Source organism: Balaenoptera borealis (genome assembly GCF_965194805.1).
Source record: "Balaenoptera borealis genome assembly, chromosome: 13".
Lineage (NCBI taxonomy): Eukaryota > Metazoa > Chordata > Mammalia > Artiodactyla > Balaenopteridae > Balaenoptera > Balaenoptera borealis.
The window spans coordinates 13,942,650-13,959,976 of record NC_138870.1 but is presented as its reverse complement, the minus strand read 5'-3'; the positions used below and the strand labels follow the sequence as shown (position 1 = coordinate 13,959,976).

General features: G+C 39.4%; 2 protein-coding genes across 3 annotated transcripts in view; one reads left to right on the top strand and one right to left on the bottom strand.

The window, feature by feature from the left end:
• SLC15A5 (solute carrier family 15 member 5) overlaps positions 1 to 13,671 on the top strand; it is a 109,041-nt gene extending 95,370 nt beyond the window's left edge. Inside the window, 2 exon segments of the mRNA XM_082352037.1 lie at positions 4,729 to 4,837; positions 11,193 to 13,671. Of these exon segments, the coding sequence (XP_082208163.1) occupies positions 4,729 to 4,837; positions 11,193 to 11,325 (242 nt within the window). The 3' untranslated portion in view covers positions 11,326 to 13,671.
• LOC309609897 (uncharacterized protein) overlaps positions 1 to 17,327 on the bottom strand; it is a 465,108-nt gene that overhangs the window by 316,483 nt on the left and 131,298 nt on the right. For both annotated transcript variants that reach the window (XM_082352029.1, XM_082352030.1), the window contains one exon: positions 16,939 to 17,067. In XM_082352029.1, coding sequence (XP_082208155.1) covers positions 16,939 to 17,023 — 85 coding nt within the window. In that variant the 5' untranslated portion in view covers positions 17,024 to 17,067. The remainder of the gene's footprint in view (positions 1 to 16,938; positions 17,068 to 17,327) is intronic.

Below are 17,327 nucleotides of genomic sequence, written 5' to 3'. Positions count from 1 at the left end.
CAGGCCTTTGGGGCCCTGTGACACTCAAGACATAAAGGCAGCACACGAAATGTTAGGCCTTATAATACAGGGCATAAGATGGGACAGGAATAAAGTATGTTCCTCTTTTACATCAGCAGCTTTGTGCTGTTTATAGCCTCAGAGCATGTGTGGGTCACCGTATGTATTTCTCAATCCCGTTCCAAAAGCCTTAAATTTAGTGTAAATTACCCCAAGAGTCTCACGATAGGTTGAGTCTCACGATAGGTCAATCCCAGGATTTAGGTGGAAATGTCGTCTTAGGAATTTTAAACGGTATTTGGGGTAAGCTATGTCAAAGACTGCTGTCCAGACGTTTTTAAACTGTTGAGATGCTAAGGAAAGTCCTAAAATTAGTAGCTCTGTTAGCGCCACTAGGGTGCTGTATTCGTGCAGTGGTGAGGGTAAGAAATGAGGGTTCTGCTGAGTGATGATTCCCTTTACAGCTCTGTGCCTTCACCCTTTAGTCAATAACATACAAGAACTAGCTTAGATAAGTCTATAGTCTGTTTATCTCTAAAATGACCGTGATCATTTAAGATAAATAGAAACATTTTATTTAGTATCTATAAAGTCTACTGCTTGAGAATAATTACAGGCATACCTCGGAGACACTGCAGGTTCGTAAAGCAAATAAAGCAATAACAAGTCATGTGAATTTTTTTGGTTTCGAGTGCACATAAAAGTTATGTTTACACTGTACATTCCTTGTACTGTAGTCTATTAAGTGCGCAATAGCATTATGTCTAAAAAAACAATGTACATACGGTAATTAAAAAATAATTCCGTTGGGAAAATGGCACTGATAGGCTTGCTTGACAAGAGTGGCCACAAACCTTCAGTTTGTAAAATATGAAGTATCTGTGAAGTGCAATAAAACGAGGTGTGTGTGTCTCCCTTACTAATCCATGAGCTCCTTTTCTTAAGCAACTTGGAATGCCCGTTTCCTGGCACATAAAAATTTCTTAACAAATGATTTTCAAATGAAGAAATAAATCTAGCTGAGCAAGAGATATTTGAGGAAACTGTGAGCAATGCCAAACATTTTGTGAGTGTTCTGTTACCTCAACAGCCTAACACTCATTACTAACTAGCTGGTTATACAATTAAAGTACGTAACTAGGGCTCACTGTCAGCATTAACAAATAGCACTTTGTCATTCCTTGGACTCTTTACGTGGCTATTTTCTTCTCATGTTGTTCACCTTCCTGCCCACCCCAACTAAGATCTAGAGAAGTCTAGTTAGTCCCATTCGAGACCTAAAGTCTTCACTTTGTCTCCTTTTGCAAGGATACTCCTGATTTCAATCAGGTACTAGAAATGTCAGATGAAAAATGGCACAAATGTGAATTATGACAATAAAAGTTTATAAGCTCCTAAAATAAAGTTATAGTACCTAAGAGCTGAGTCAACTGACAATGTTAAATGGAACATTTTACAACCAGTCTTGGGATAATGATTAAAAAAAAAAAAAAATGGCACACAGAACATGAAGAAATATCTAACAGGAAATGGGCCTAAGATCAAGCTCAGGCTACGTGATTTTATATGAGCATCTCTAAAGAGGGGAGAGGTGATAGCCTAATGCTTATGGGTGCCTCCTTTGTGCCTAACCCTTGACTTCTATTATCTCTTTTACTTCTCATAACAGCTCAGTGAGAGAGGTACTGCTGTCATTTTAGAGAGGAGAAACCAAGGTTGAAGGGGTCCAGTGGAGCAAATGCCCAACAACAAAACTATTAAATAATAGAGACTTCAAAAGTCTCTCTGATTCCAAAGCCCATACTATTTCCATTGGGTATATCTTTTTATACCCAATGCTATCTCTTTACATAGACACAATCTCTCTATACATATAAAACAAATTTAAGCTTCATGAAGAATCTTTCTCTCCAACTTGATGCTAGTGTTTGTTCCATGTTATCAATTTAGGTGGCGGTTCTCTTTACCACAAAGCTCACCATGTAAATTAGCTATACAGTCAATATTAAATTATAGCTAAAGAGGCCAAAATATGGGGCTGGAATGAGCTCAGCATTAGGAAGAAAGCCGAACACAAAAATGGTATTTAAGAAAGAATACTACTATATATAAAATAGATAACTAATAAGGATCTACTGTATAGCACAGGGAACTCTACTTGATACTCTGTAATGGCCTACATGGGAAAAGAATCTAAAAAAGAGTGGCTATATGTATATGTATAACATTCACTTTGCTGTACACCTGAAACTAATGCAACATTGTAAATCAACTATACCCCAATAGAAATTTTTAAAAAGGAAATAAAGAAAAAATAGAGGAGTATTATCAGGAGTCTGACCAGGTGGTATGGCACTCTTTCATTTTATTTTTAAAATAATTCTGCTCACAAAATATCTTGTGTTACTCGTAAATTTCCACTGCCTTTAACTTTTCTAGTAGGACATCCTCCTGTCACCCCACATGCACATAACGCCAAGTCACAGTGCTTCTCATGTGTGCGACCCCAGCATCCCCAGTGACAGAGACACAAGCACACCGGCATGCCCGGGGGATCTAGCACCATCTCCTGATAGGCTGGTATTCGCTGTAATTGCACAATTTCTTGGAAATATTATGTTTTACCTTTAAAGATCTTACAAAATTGATATTCTTCTCCCTCAGCTGACTTTGTTATAGAATAAAGATAGTCTTTCCAATTACTTGTTATGGACCAAAATGCATGCTCTGGGAAGAATTAATGCCATGTTAATTCTGAGGCTTTGCATACTCTGTGCAAACTCCTCTTACTCTAGCCAGAGAAACACGGTGATAAAATGGTATAATCGCATGACATGCAAAGTACTTATGTGAAATGAAAAGGACAAAAATATGAGTGGGATATTAATTCAAGAGAAATAAGGAAACAGGACTGTTTGAATAGGCTTAGCAGGATGGCTTAGTTCTTCCTGAAAATAAGTGTGACGCTATCTCACCTTACCTTGACCTTTCTACCCTGACTCCCCCATTCAAGTACAATCAAATGTTTAGTTTCTGTACACACACACACACATTAAGAGGGTTACACAATACCCGACAGACAGACATAGAGGGAAACATTCAGGGAAATTTCTCCTAAATATCAGATAAAGGCAGCATGTCAATATAGCAATAAAACCATAAATTTCTATTGTAATGGAACACAAATTAATAAAATGGGGAAGTAGAACTTACAAAATAGCTTTAAACTCAATACCAGATTTCATTATAGGTCCCAGACTATAATGGACACAAGCTAATTTTCATGGTTGTCCATAATAATAGTCATTGGGAAGTTAAATGACAGAAGAGAAGCAGCTTTAAATGGGAAATGGCACAATTATTCACAGCTGTCATGCTTATGCACTTGCTGACTATCAACCTTGAACAGAGCATTTAATTCAAACCCCATTTAAAAGTATACACTGTCAAGGGAGAGGCCAAGAACCATATTCTAGTCCAGGAAGCAACCCATAACCCATGTGCGAAAGATGACACTGAAGATCAAGTCTATTGGAATGTAGACGGATTGCTCACAACCCAATGTAGGAGCTGCTCCTGTAAAAAAGCAAGGAAGTGCCAAGAACCTTGGCATCTGACTGCTCACAGCTGACCCATTCCTGCTCTCATAACGCATAACATTTTGAGGGGAAATATTCTGCCCATTCAGAACAGCACTTGAATGTAAGTTCTCTCTCTGAAGATAGATTTTACCTTTTAATCAATCTTTTAAACTTCTGTAATGCTATATATGTGTGATATATTTGTTAATACTAAGATTCCATTGCTGTTTCTAAAGTATTGTGTAAAAAATAAGTGCTGCATGTATAATATATATGATATAATACATCGTATTTCATATAATGTATTTAATAATATCTCAAACCCAACTGAAGAAAAATTGAATGTGTGTGTAACACATAGAGATAATATGGATATAGATACATAGGTGTAGATATGAAAAGAGAGTTCTAGCAAAGATCAAAGCAAAAGTCACAATTTAGGAGTAAAGTAAAAGAAATTACCTGAATCCTAATTAGTTTCATATATACTCAGTTGGACATCAAAAGGAAGTGAGGATTCCTTACTTAGGGGTATTAAACTGAAGGGATTACTCATCAGGTTAAAAGAAAATCTTCACATCAACCAGAGACTTCAAGTATTTGACCGATAGGGTCTGTGATATTATAATAAGGTAACACTGGATTATCTTATCTAAGTTATCAAAATAAAGTAATATCTGACATCTACATATATTATTATCTCACTAGCCTTACAATTAGCACATGCAACCAGCTATCTGGTGATGGTAAATATTTTTCATACATTGAATGTATATTTATCAAACAATCCCTATGGGGGTGTCAAGCACTGTTCTAGATATTAGACATATAAGGATGAAAAAGACAAATGTGGTTCCTGCAAATTAATAGCATAATCAGGGTTACTTTTATAACCCAGTTCTTCTGACACCTATGTTGTGTTATGCAAATCAAGTTTTTTTGACCTTCAAAACATTTGGCCTGCCTTGCTTATTATTTTACTGTTAATTACAGAATTAAATGAATTTTAACTATGAGTTTCAGATGTGCTTTTATGCTTTGTAGATATTATTCAAGCGAATAAAGCTCTATGAATTGTGGCATGATAAAATATTCACAGAAACTTATAACTCCACAGTTGAATAACAATTACATTTGTTCCAAACAGGCAATTGGTTTCCAAACACATTAAACAAAGGCAATTTAGAAAGCTTCTTCTTCTTCTTGGCATCATTAATGTTGTTGAACGTCCTGGGATTCTGGAGTGTTTCACAAAGGTAAGTAAGTGTATGGTAAGATGAACAATTTCTGAGTCCATGAAACAGTGATCTGGGAGCCATCACTGAGCCAATGGGAATCCTGTATTCCATGACTGGACCAATTAGCATATTAGAGAAATTTAGCAGATATTCAGAGCAAGAAATTTCCATTTAGACTTCACTTTTTCTTTTTTAACATCTTTATTGGAGCATAATTGCTTTACAATGGTGTGTTAGTTTCTGCTGTATAACAAAGTGAATCAGCTATACGTATACATATACCCCCATATCTCCTCCCTCTTGCGTCTCCCTCCCACCTTCCCTATCCCACCCCTCTAGGTGGTCACAAAGCACCGAGCTGATCTCCCTGTGCTATGCAGCTGCTTCCCACTAGCTATTTTACATTTGGTAGTGTATATATGCCAATGCCACTCTCTCACTTCGTCCCAGCTTACCCTTCCCCCTCCCCGTGTCCTCAAGTCCATTCTCTACGTCTGTGTCTTTATTCCTGTCCTGCCCCTAGGTTCTTCAGAACCTTTTTTTTTTTTTTAATTCCATATATATGTGTTAGCATACGGTATTTGTTTTTCTCTTTTTCTTTTTTTTAAATTTATTTTTATTTAGTTATTTATTTATTTTTGACTGTGTTGGGTCTTCGTTTCTGTGCAAGGGCTTTCTCCAGCTGTGGCGAGCGGGGGCCACTCTTCATCGCGGTGCGTGGGCCGCTCACTGTTGCGGCCTCTCCAGTTGCGGAGCACAGGCTCCAGACGCGCAGGCTCAGTAGTTGTGGCTCATGGGCTTAGTTGCTCCACGGCATGTGGGATCTTCCCAGACCAGGGCTCGAACCCCTGCACTGGCAGGCAGATTCTTAACCACTGCGCCACCAGGGAAGCCCTTGTTTTTCTCTTTCTGACTTACTTCACTCTGTATGACAGACTCTAGGTCCATCCACCTCACTACAAATAACTCAATTTTGTTTCTTTTTATGGCTGAGTCCACTGTATATATGTGTCACATCTTCTTTATCCATTCATCTGTCAATGGACACTTAGGTTGCTTCCATGTCCTGGCTATGGCAAATAGAGCTGAAATGAACATTGCAGTACATGTCTCTTTTTGAATTATGGTTTTCTCAGGGTATATGCCCAGTAGTGGAATTGCTGGGTTGTATGGTAGTTCTATTTTCAGTTTTTTAAGGAACCTCCATACTGTTCTCCATAGTGGCTGTATCAATTTACATTCCCACCAACAGTGCAAGGGGGTTCCCTTTTCTCCACACCCTCTCCAGCATTTATTGTTTCTAGATTTTTTGAGGATGGCCATTCTGACTGGTATGAGGTGATACCTCATTGTAGTTTTGATTTGCATTTCTCTAATGATTAGTGATGTTGAGCATTCTTTCATGTGTTTGTTGGCAATCTGTATATCTTCTTTGGAGAAATGTCTATTTAGGTCTTCTGCCCATTTTTGGATTGGGTTGTTTGTTTTTTTGATATTGAGCTGCATGAGCTGCTTGTAAATTTTGGAGATTAATCCTCTGTCAGTTGCTTTATTTGAAAATATTTTCTCCCATTCTGAAGGTTGTCTTTTTGTCTTGTTTATGGTTTCCTTTGCTGTTCAAAAGCTTTTAGGTTTCATTAGGTCCCATTTGTTTATTTTTGTTTTTATTTCCATTTCTCTAGGAGGTGGGTCAAAAAGGATCTTGCTGTGATTTATGTCATAGAGTGTTCTGCCTATGTTTTCCTCTAAGAGTTTTATAGTGTCTGGCCTTACACTTAGGTCTTTAATCCATTTTGAGTTTATTTTTGTGTATGGTGTTAGGGAGTGTTCTAATTTCATTCTTTTCCATGTAGCTGTCCAGTTTTCCCAGCACCACTTATTGAAGAGGCTGTCTTTTCTCCATTGTATATTTTTGCCACCTTTATCAAAAATAAGGTGACCATATGTGCATGGGTTTACCTCTGGGCTTTCTATCCTGTTCCATTGATCTATATTTCTGTTTTTGTGCCAGTATAGACTTCACTTTTTCCATTGGTCCTTATAATAAAATAGTTCTTTGCTCAATTCTAAAACAAGATTTTTTTTCTCCACCATATAGCACCATTTTAGAATTAGAAATAACCATATCGATAATAAGAACGAATAAGTCATTATCATTAAAAGCAAATATCATTAAACAAATAGCTAGAAATCTAATGATGCTTAAGATTTGGATTCCATTCAGGCCTTTAAATCAGCAGTGACCATTTCAAGGTCAATAACAAACTATGCAAAATCATTTAGCCAGTCAGTCACCTGAGACCATTCAGTGGCTTAATATGTATTATCTACCATCCATCCATTGCCAGCCTGTCTCCCTCTCACTGACGTATTCTTGGATGGCTGTGTTCTTTTGAGCAAATTCTCTAACCTCTCTGAGCCTCTGTTTTCACACATGTAAAATAAGGACAGTAATTCCAACCTTCTGTGTGCTTTGTAGGGAGATGAATTTTGATAAAGGACCAAGTGCGATGTCTGCCACATAGCAGGAACTAAACAGATTTTTATCTTCCTCACTTCTTTTCATTCATTTATCTATTTAGTATCTCATCTATTGCCACTTAGTCCCTGCCTGAATCATTCTTTTGTTCATCTAATAAATCTCTTTTGGAACATCAGTCATGTGATAGGCACTGTAATAAGTTAGAAGGACATAAAGTCAGTATCAGTAAATATTTAGTGTCACCGATGTCCCTGCTTTCATGGAGCTTATGGTCCAATATAAGAGAGGCACTTAAACCTCATGCAAGACAGAATTAATGACAAAATCAAAAGTCTTAATGGCTCCCTGAATTTTAAAATTTCTTACCTTCCAAAGTGTGTATTATCGAAGTGACCCTCCAGGATGCATAATTTCCCTAAAATGCCTGTCTCATTCTTAGGTTGAAAACCAAATTAGAAAGTCAATTCTTGCAGAAGGATTCAACAGAAATGTCCCCAGCTTTGCAGCAAAAAGTGTCGGCAACAAAAACTGAAATTGAAGGCAAGACCTTTCTCCCCTCTGTCCATCGCCTCCAAACACGAGTGGTGCCCATCCACTAATTCTCACAAAACTGCGTTGTTTCTCAATTTCAGTTACGCTCCCACTGTAAGAGTTGACCCTGTCTTTCATGAAGTAGTTTAAAAGGCAGTCTCCAGAGGCAGCCCAGTTGAATCCAGTCCCACAACTTAGCTGCACAAACTTTAAGCTGTTTAACCTTCCTAAGCCTCAATTTCTACTTTGTAAAAAGGAAATAATAAGAATGGTAACTGTGTCATAAGGTTGCTGTGAGGATGAGTAAATGGCCAAAGTGTTAGCAGTAATAATAATGGCCTCATATGTTGTCTTATGCTCCCTTCTTTTTATTCTTTACCTAGACTCATGCTGAGATATGGCTAAGATGACCATGATTGTGGGCTGAATTCAGGTAGAACTAGTGCTGGAACCAAAAACCTACTAGCTCAGGGACTGATTCATTTATTCATTTATCCATTCATTTAACCAACATGTTAAGCATTGTTCCAAGCACTAGAAAAATAAAACCAAAGAAAACAAAGTACTGGTCTACATGGAGCTGGCATCTAGTACTCAAAATACTTAAGTATGGTTCTTCTGTGATTGTCGAGCAAGTGAGTTACTGTAAAGTGAGAGATGGTGGAGTTGGGGTTCAGAGAAGGAGGCAAGAATAAAAAATACAAAGAACCAGAGATTGGAGGAACCAAAGATGAAAGGAACTAAGGGATAATGTAGGGTTTATTCAGAAAGAAATTGGATTCTTACCAAACCTTCTCCATCTCCTGTATACTTTCTTTTCTCCTGCATACTTTTTGAGGGAAGGTAAAAAAGAGAGGGTGAAACAAAGCAGGAAGGAAAGAAATTAATTTTCCTTGTGTTGAGCATTTCTGTCTTAAGCAGCAGGTTTGTCCCCCTCCCTGTTATGGAGATCACACCATTCCACTTTATAAGTAAGAAAACTAAAGTGAAAATCTAACTAAGTAAATTGACTACGTTCACACAAGTAGGATTCAAATCCTAGTTTGTTTGTCTCCAAAGACCATACACTTTCTCCTAGACTATGCTGCTTCTAAGTGCCATAGAGGAGCCCTTTTCCTGCTCCCTGACGGCCCCTTAACTCTCGTAGGGGAGGAACCCAGTCCCTTCAGGTCAACTAACTATACCCACCACCACCTGTTGATCAGCCTTCACAAGAAAAGAATGTGTGTCATGTTTCAGAAGAAAGGAGAATCTGGAAAATTTGCCTGCAGAGATTAAGTAGCTAGAGCCAACTACATTAGTTCAAAGGCACACATTGCCTTGGGTAGCTATTTCCCACTGGGATCCAAGGGGCCAAACCAAAAGAGTTAACCAAGAAACTCTCTGGAATCCAAGGCATCGGATCACTGTCTGCAGTGAGAAGTGCATGATTCCAGCTTATTTCTATACTGATTGTTTCTGTCAAACACTAACGAACAATAAGGATGCAAAGAAACAGGAGAAAACACAGACGTCCCAGGGACAGCATTATTGAAACATATTATTTATGAGGCAGATGGTGTTTGATCTTAATATACTTCCAATCACAATCCAATTTTTACCAAACCCAAAGGTGTATTTGTTCGGAGCCAGATACTGGTGACAAATCTATCAAGAATAGGACAGTTCCAAGTTATTCCTGTCCCCAAGATCTTGAGACCAGTGGATTAATGATGAAGCAGCAGCCTCACTAACATACAGGTGGAATTAGGTTTGTGTTAGCACCTGAGGGCACCCTACCATCAAGTTTATTTTAGTGTGCGACAATCCTGGTGTAAGTCCTAGAACCAAAATAATCTTGTAGGGGTCAGTAGGATACACTTAACTGAGTATAATTAGGAATAGTCCATGAATGTCAGTCCAGATGTACCTTCCATTACTACAAAAAAAAAAAAAAAAAGGCAAACAATCCCCTGCCTCTGCCTCTGTCTGTATTAGAGTCCTCCTCAATCAAATCTGAAATAGGGCAATGGTGACATGACACACCTGAGGTTCTCCAGGTTGGGGGTGAAGGAAGTAGGTGGATGAAATGTCTTTCCTTGCTGAAAAGTATCATACAAACACCTCTACAGTCCTTACTATAACTACGCATCCTACATCAAATGCTAAAATAAAGGATATTACAGATGCTTATGGGGGGAGAGAGCAGAAGCGTATTTGTTATTACAACTTGACACCACTGTCCCTCCAATGTTGTAAAACACATCTTATAAAGTTGATATCATTGTGCTTATTTTGTTAATGATACCAGTAATCTTTTGTGCATAACCTGCAATGATTACTGAAAGAGACATAAATCAGAGAAAAATGACCAGTCATTCAAGCATATCCTTTTCTTACAGTTATCTCTAGCAATATATTAAGAAGGAAAAGAAGGTAAAACTCTCTAGCATTGGAAACTTTCACAAATCAGAAACAAGAAACAATGTCTGACCTCAGAGACTTAGGTGTATTTGATAAAATTGAACTTATGGCCCTTGACCATTTGTTCATTCAACCAATATTTATTGTACATCTGCTATGTACCAGGCACTGGTCAAGGTACTAGGAGTACAGCAGTGAATAAAGCAGTCTGAAATTCCTCTCTTCCTGGAACTTCTTCAAAAATGTTTAAGAAATAAGTTGCCTTTAGAGGCAGCATGCCATAGAGGGAAAAGGCCAGGACTCTGAATAAGAGAGTTCTGGTTTCAAACCCAGGCTCTGCCAACTATTACTCATACAAACCGTAAGCAACTTATTTAACCGCCTAGAAGTTCAGTATTTCTGTCTGTGAAATGGGGATGGTTCCACCCTTCCAGGGTTACAGTGAGAATTCGGGAAGTTAGGGTAAGCACTAGGCTCTAGCATGCTGCCTGGCACTTAGAAGATGGGAAATCCAGATTTTTCTTGAGTCAAGGACAGAGGGCACACATTTTAGAAATATGTTCATGGATTTTTTCTTTGACAGTGGTGTTTTCCACACAGTCTCAGCACCGAAGTTACAAACCCTCAGTGCATCTCGTAAATCTTTCGAGTCCCGCCGCCATGAAATCTACAAGGTTGATAATTCCAGACTTTCCAGTTCTCTCACGGTCAGACTCACTGCAGGTTGTAAAAGAGCGCCATCTAAAGGTCCTCATGAGACACCTGAATATGTCCTAAAGCTCCTTTTGTCGTTTTATAAAGACTGTTCTGGTGAGCAGTGCTCTTAAATAATCATCACTGTTGTGCCAGGATCTATGGGCCTATAATAAAAGGAAGACAAGCACAGGGGGAAGGCAAATGATTTATCAAGTCATCTACATCTGGTCCTAAAAGAAGCTTTCTTTCTTTCTTTTTTAGATATTGTAATCTAAATCATTTTAATGCCCAGAACATCAGTGGAAGTAATCTTGAAGAAACACTTCCGCTCCATGAAAAGTCTCTGAAATTTTATGGCAGTACACAGGAATTTTCTTCGAGTATTGATCTTTGAGAAACAGCCCTATGAAACTCCGTTTGACTCAACCTGTCTTATGAGCAGAGTATTCACTGTTTTCTTCGGCTAGACACTATGCATTTTAGTTTTAGAGCTAATATGTATGAGAGTGGCCTTATGAATATTATCTGTGTACTTTACAAAGACTAACGATGACTCTTCTAGTCATAATTATGACTATTACACTTTTGCATTAACATGTTGTGCCTTTGAATTAATGAAGTAATTTCAAAGTCTAAGTAATTATGACAACAAAAAGTTAATATTTCCTATACATTACAATATTTTATAACTTCTTACAATGGTTTGGCCGTTAAAAGCAACCTATATGACATTTTTTAGTTTTCATGTGTCCTTAGAATCAAAATAACAGTATGTTAACATTCTTTCTTTCAATGCATTTATTGAGTACTTACTGCATGCCAGGCATAGTGATCATATATTGTCTATGTCAGAGTAAATAATAAACCTATACACAATTTCACTATACTTCATCTTGCTACTACACTATCAAGTTATGAATTAAGGAAATTTTCTCTGAATCAAACAGCAGCATTACTAAAATAGAGGTCCTTAACAAAAAGAGAATATTCACATACTGAAGAAACTGTAAAATAAATGTAAATGATGGAGTTATTGCGATTGAAGGAAAGAAGAAAATTAAGGAAGGTTAAATGAGTGTTGGGGGAAGGGCAAGTGATCAAATCAGTCAGAGATGCTTAAAGAGATTCCTTAGTCCAAAGGACGTCTTTTAGTCTCCACTGCTCCCAGTTCAGACGCACTCAGAAAATTATCTTCCAAAAGAGATTTTTCCCGTATAAGCAAAGAAATGTGAAAAAACTCATTTAAACCAAAAAAAAAAAAAAAAAGGCAAATACAACTAGTGTCCCAAATCTTTGTAGCAGTGCTTGTCAAAGTTTTGCTAAAGACCCCCTGCTTCAGGCAACTCTTTCTGGCCCCTACCACAGACTGCTTTAACCCAAACCTTTTTCCAGGAATCGGCAGTTCTAACAAACCTTCCCAAGTCTTCTTACTCTCCCTGAAATCTGAGTACCGCTGCTTTCCGGGACAGTTCAAACTGGATAGGAGAGGGGGGTTTAATCAGTTGATTGCAAATGATTCTGAAGTTAAGCACCTCCCTTGTGACCTAAAATATTTTAGATCTGTAGAATAAAAGATTTACACATCTTGATTAGGTGTGATATGCATTTTTAATTGCAAAAGAACAGCTGTAAAGCACCAGGTGTTTCTCTTACTCAAACTATTTTTTGTTTGTTCGTTCTGAGGACAAATGAAAAGACAAACTCTTATAGACAAAAATTCTTGCCCTGTAACTTTTTCAAATCCTTCTTTTTTCAGCATTTGTTCTCTGATGAAACAGTGAGGCCAATCCTTGATCTGCTTTAGAATCCTTCTTTGCTGCAAAACGTTAAATGCCAAGTTTGCGATTTGGGTTTAATGAAAACCCCAAAGATCAAGAAACCTTTAAACATCTCGTCGCAGTACAAGTCAGAAGCTCTAACGGTCCCTCTCACCATTAGAAAAAGGGTTTGCCTTATCTTGTTGTCTCCCCCTTGCCCCAAATTTGCCTTCCTCTCCTTAATTTCTACATCATAATAGAAAAAGGTGCTCATTACGCTTTCACTCGTCCTTAGAGATGAAAAGAGAGCTACAGAATTATAAAGATGACCCTAAGCGAACACCAAAAGAGCTTAGAATTCTCACATCGGGGCTGACGCTCATGATTAGCTGAATTGCAGGAACTACACGCGCTTCCACTGGAAACAGGATGCATTCACGCACTAGTTTCTTGTCTCGTGCTTAGCAACATTATCACTGAGCACCTGGAATAGTTTAGGCATTAAGTGTAATTGGTTTTGCTTTACATAAATCTGTAGCTTTGTAAATAAGCGGAGCATTTCAGCTTCTCTCTAACACCAATTAACTTAAAGGGATGCGTTGTTTGCCGGAGACTGCTGGGTTCTGTACTGTATTTCTCCAGTAATGTGCTCACTGGCTGGCGAAGTTCTGTGTCCCTGCAGTGTTCCATTGACTCCCAGTCACTTGGTGTCAAGGGTCTGTACCCAGCCACTCATTTGCTCCATTTTTCAGTTGTAAAAGATTGGGAAAATGAAGTCTTCCCTAAGAAGCAGCTTCTGTGCTCTATTTCTGTCCACGGTGGAGACCTGAAAGGCAAGGCACTTGAAAATGTTTTCTGTGACCTGCAGAGCACAGATCTGACACCAGCTGATTCTGCCCATAACTGATGTCCACATCTCTTTCCTCTTTCTCTTTTTCTTGTAACGCTTCAATCCAATGCAGCCAAAAGTCACTGCATTGAGCCTGCATACAAAATTAAGAAAACCATATATATATATATTTTTTTAATTAATTAATTTATTTATTTTTGGCTGTGTTGGGTCTTCGTTTCTGTGCGAGGGCTTTCTCTAGTTGCGGCGAGTGGGGGCCACTCTTCATCGCGGTGCGCAGGCCTCTCACTATCGCGGCCTCTCTTGTTGCGGAGCACAGGCTCCAGACACGCAGGCTCAGTAGTTGTGGCTCACGGGCCCAGTTGCTCCGCGGCACGTGGGATCTGCCCAGACCAGGGCTCGAACCCGTGTCCCCTGCATTGGCAGGCTGATTCTCAACCACTGCACCACCAGGGAAGCCCCAAGAAAACCATATTCTTATTATGTAAATTTGCTAGTGAATGGTTTCCATCAGAGGGACTTTTTTTTAATAACACTCAGAAATCTGCTCCTGGGAGTTGGTAAATTTTTTCAAGCTTCTGGGATGTTACCTCTCATCTCTTGACTCGGCTTAATCCCTTCTCTCTCATATCTCCTTTAGGTAATCTTGATATATACCATTCATTCCACTCTGGCCAACCTCTAATTCTCTTGGTTTCTGAAAGTGTTTTGTCGACTATCAGAGTAACAGTATCACCAAGTATCACCAAAATACAGCTCATGATTCCAAAAAGTCTCCTACTAATATTATGTGATTTACAAATTGAAGGAGGGAGAATCACCCCTTCTGAAAGCTGTCAGTATCCCTTGTTGGATGAGCAAAGAGCTTCAGCATTAGGACCGTGAACCAGTCCGGCGGTGGGCATAGCCCCTCGCCACTGCTAGAGAAGCTGACATACGATTACCGGTCACAGGCTTATGGGTAAGGTTCTTAAGTGAAATCAACAGCCAAGTGATGACAGCACACAGGTGCTGCTAACATTCAGGTCTGCTTGTAGAGAATAAGGAAATGAAAGGACCCACTCATAATAACAACCCTTTACAGTTTACAAGTTGCTGTCACATTGATCGTCATCTGAGTGGTTGGCACCACTCCTGGGAAGTAGACACATTTTGGCATGCCCATTTTGTACATGAGACATTGCAGCTCTGAGACATTGAGTTATCAAGAGTCACAGAGATACTGGATGTCACAGGACTAGAAGCTTGGTCCCTCTGTCTCTAAAGAGCCAGCCCCTTCTACAAATGACACTCATAATGTCACCAACACTGGATCATCCCCAGCCACTTAGGTGAAACACTCTCTAAATAATCCAAAAGGGAACAAGAATGAAAAGAAAGACCACGTTGGGGTCAGAGACTCTGACAAAATGGTTACCCAAAACAGCATGTTTCTAACATCTCTTCCCCTGCCCTCAGCTTCCTCTGTGTTACCAGGCACTAACCTCAGGTGGACTTTAGGCTGTCAGAAGCACCCCACTGAAAAGACCTGCGCAGACTGACCACACCGGGGTCGGGAAGGAGGGTCTTGGGCTCAAAAGCATCCTTTCCTTCCCCTTCCAACAAAACGCCCTCAGATGTACTATAGTCAATTCCAAACTGCTTAGGAAAGAACGGGTTAAGAAAAACACATTCACCCCCCAAAATGTGACTAATATTTGTGAAGACTCCTATAGTACTTGCTGAGTACAAGACACTGTTCTAAGTGTTTTTATTTAATATTAACTCATTAATCATCACAGTAACTCTATAAGTACAATTGTAGACCCCATTTTACAGATACGAAACATGAAGCACAAAGGAGTTAATAACTTTCCAGGACTTCCCTGGTGGTCCAGTGATTGAGACTCTGTGCTTCCAGTGCCGGGGGCACGGGTTCTATCCCTGGTCGGGGAACTAAGATCCCACTTGCCATGCGGTGTGGCCAAAAAATAAAAAAAAATAAAATAAATAATTTTCCAAAGGTTATACATGCAGCATGGACAGAGTAAAAATTTGGACCTAGGGATCCTGATTACAAATTCCAGGGGCTAGCACTCTCTATACAACTGCCTCTCAGTAAAGCTGTTGTCTACAATAGATTTTTACATATTCTCACGGCAATTCCATGGAAGACAACGCCTTAGCCCAAGGGATTTCAGTCTCTTTCTGTCCCAACAAAAAAGAACGTGACTTCTTCCATCAGTTGTTGCTGATGGAAACAACAGGTACTTTTAACACCCCTAGGTAGTGCCTCCTCCCTCTCTTTTTGTGAATAATTATTGTTCTCCTGCTTACACCCAAAGGCATGACTCTAAGGGCAGAATTTCAGACTCTATGGTAGTGAGTGGGTACTTCTATCTCAAAGCTGTTGTAGGGATCCTTGTAGGGTGTTCCTTAAATCACAACGTAAGCTGTCTGTTCCTCAAATGACAGTCATCATTAGATCAAGATGGAGCCGTAGGTCAACTAGTCTCTCCACTTCCTTAGCCTCTCCACAGACATTCCTGGGATTCCTCCAGCCTTGTTCTCCAGTGAGCTTAGTGGAAGTGTCAAAGATAATCAAGGATCGTGATGACAACACCAGTCTCTCTGTCTCTCTCTGCCTATCTCTGTCTCTCTGTCTCATTCTCTTTTTCTCTCGCGCGCTCTCTCTCTCTGGCTCTGTGTCCCACTGAGGTTGTCTACAGTAGAATGGATGCTATTTGACAGCCAAGATCTTTTCCCCAAGTGATACATCGTCACTAGTCTACTCAGAGACTTTACTAATTATTAAATAATAATAGCAACCAAACCTTAATCTATCACCCATCTTAGACAGGCTTGAATCCATTTACTGGCTGGTAATCCGGTTGTTGCTTAAGCTTGCTAAACCACAAGTGACCAAGTCTCATATAAATACAGTAATGAGTCAAGAGCCTATGACAAGTGTCTATTACCATGGTAGCAGCAAGTCAGGAGCACATTTAATGACATTTACGCAAAGAGCAAGGTAACACTCCTACCAGGGATAAAAGAAGGAGAAAAATGGAATCAACAGGAGGCAGAAATTTGGCAAAAATCAGGGGGAAGTCACCATAACATTGAAGAAACTACCAAGAAAGCACACATGTCGTCATCATGTCAGTTTTCATTTGCCCAAAGCAATCTCTGGAAGCAAAACGAGAAGGCAAGTCGAGAGAATATGCTAAATTTTAAAATAAGAGAAAGAGCTCTCTGTCAGAAATGCCAGAGAGGAAGTGTGAGCTTCAGAAGCCAGAGCAGTGAGAGGCCATCTGGAAACACTGATTTCCCATTTTGGTGTGATACACTGCACAGCGTAGGTGCCTGGATTCCCATGAATTGATTAGGACCCCCCTAGAGCAGACCCTATGCTTCTTACCACATTCCCACGCTTCTCTTACACGAGTGAAACCTTCCTGACCAGTTTCTACGGTATCTCCAGAAATGCAGACTTCTGTCTTCATGCAGCTTGTACAGTTCTGCCTTACTTCTTTGCACCCAACCACGCCTGAAAGACAGGAACAAACAAGACGGACAAGTGTGGCAGTGAATGAACCGTTTTACTGCAATTGTAAGTTCACGGAGAATAAATTATCCTCTAGTTCAAGCTGTCCAGTGGTAATTCTCATTAATAATAACACTTCGACAACAGTCTGCCTCTCACAATGACAGTGAGTGCTGGAAACTTTATCGTTACTCTCGAAGCAGGAGTCACATCCCAGACGGCCGGCCCAGATCACCATATGCAGCTCACAAGATAAGGCTTAA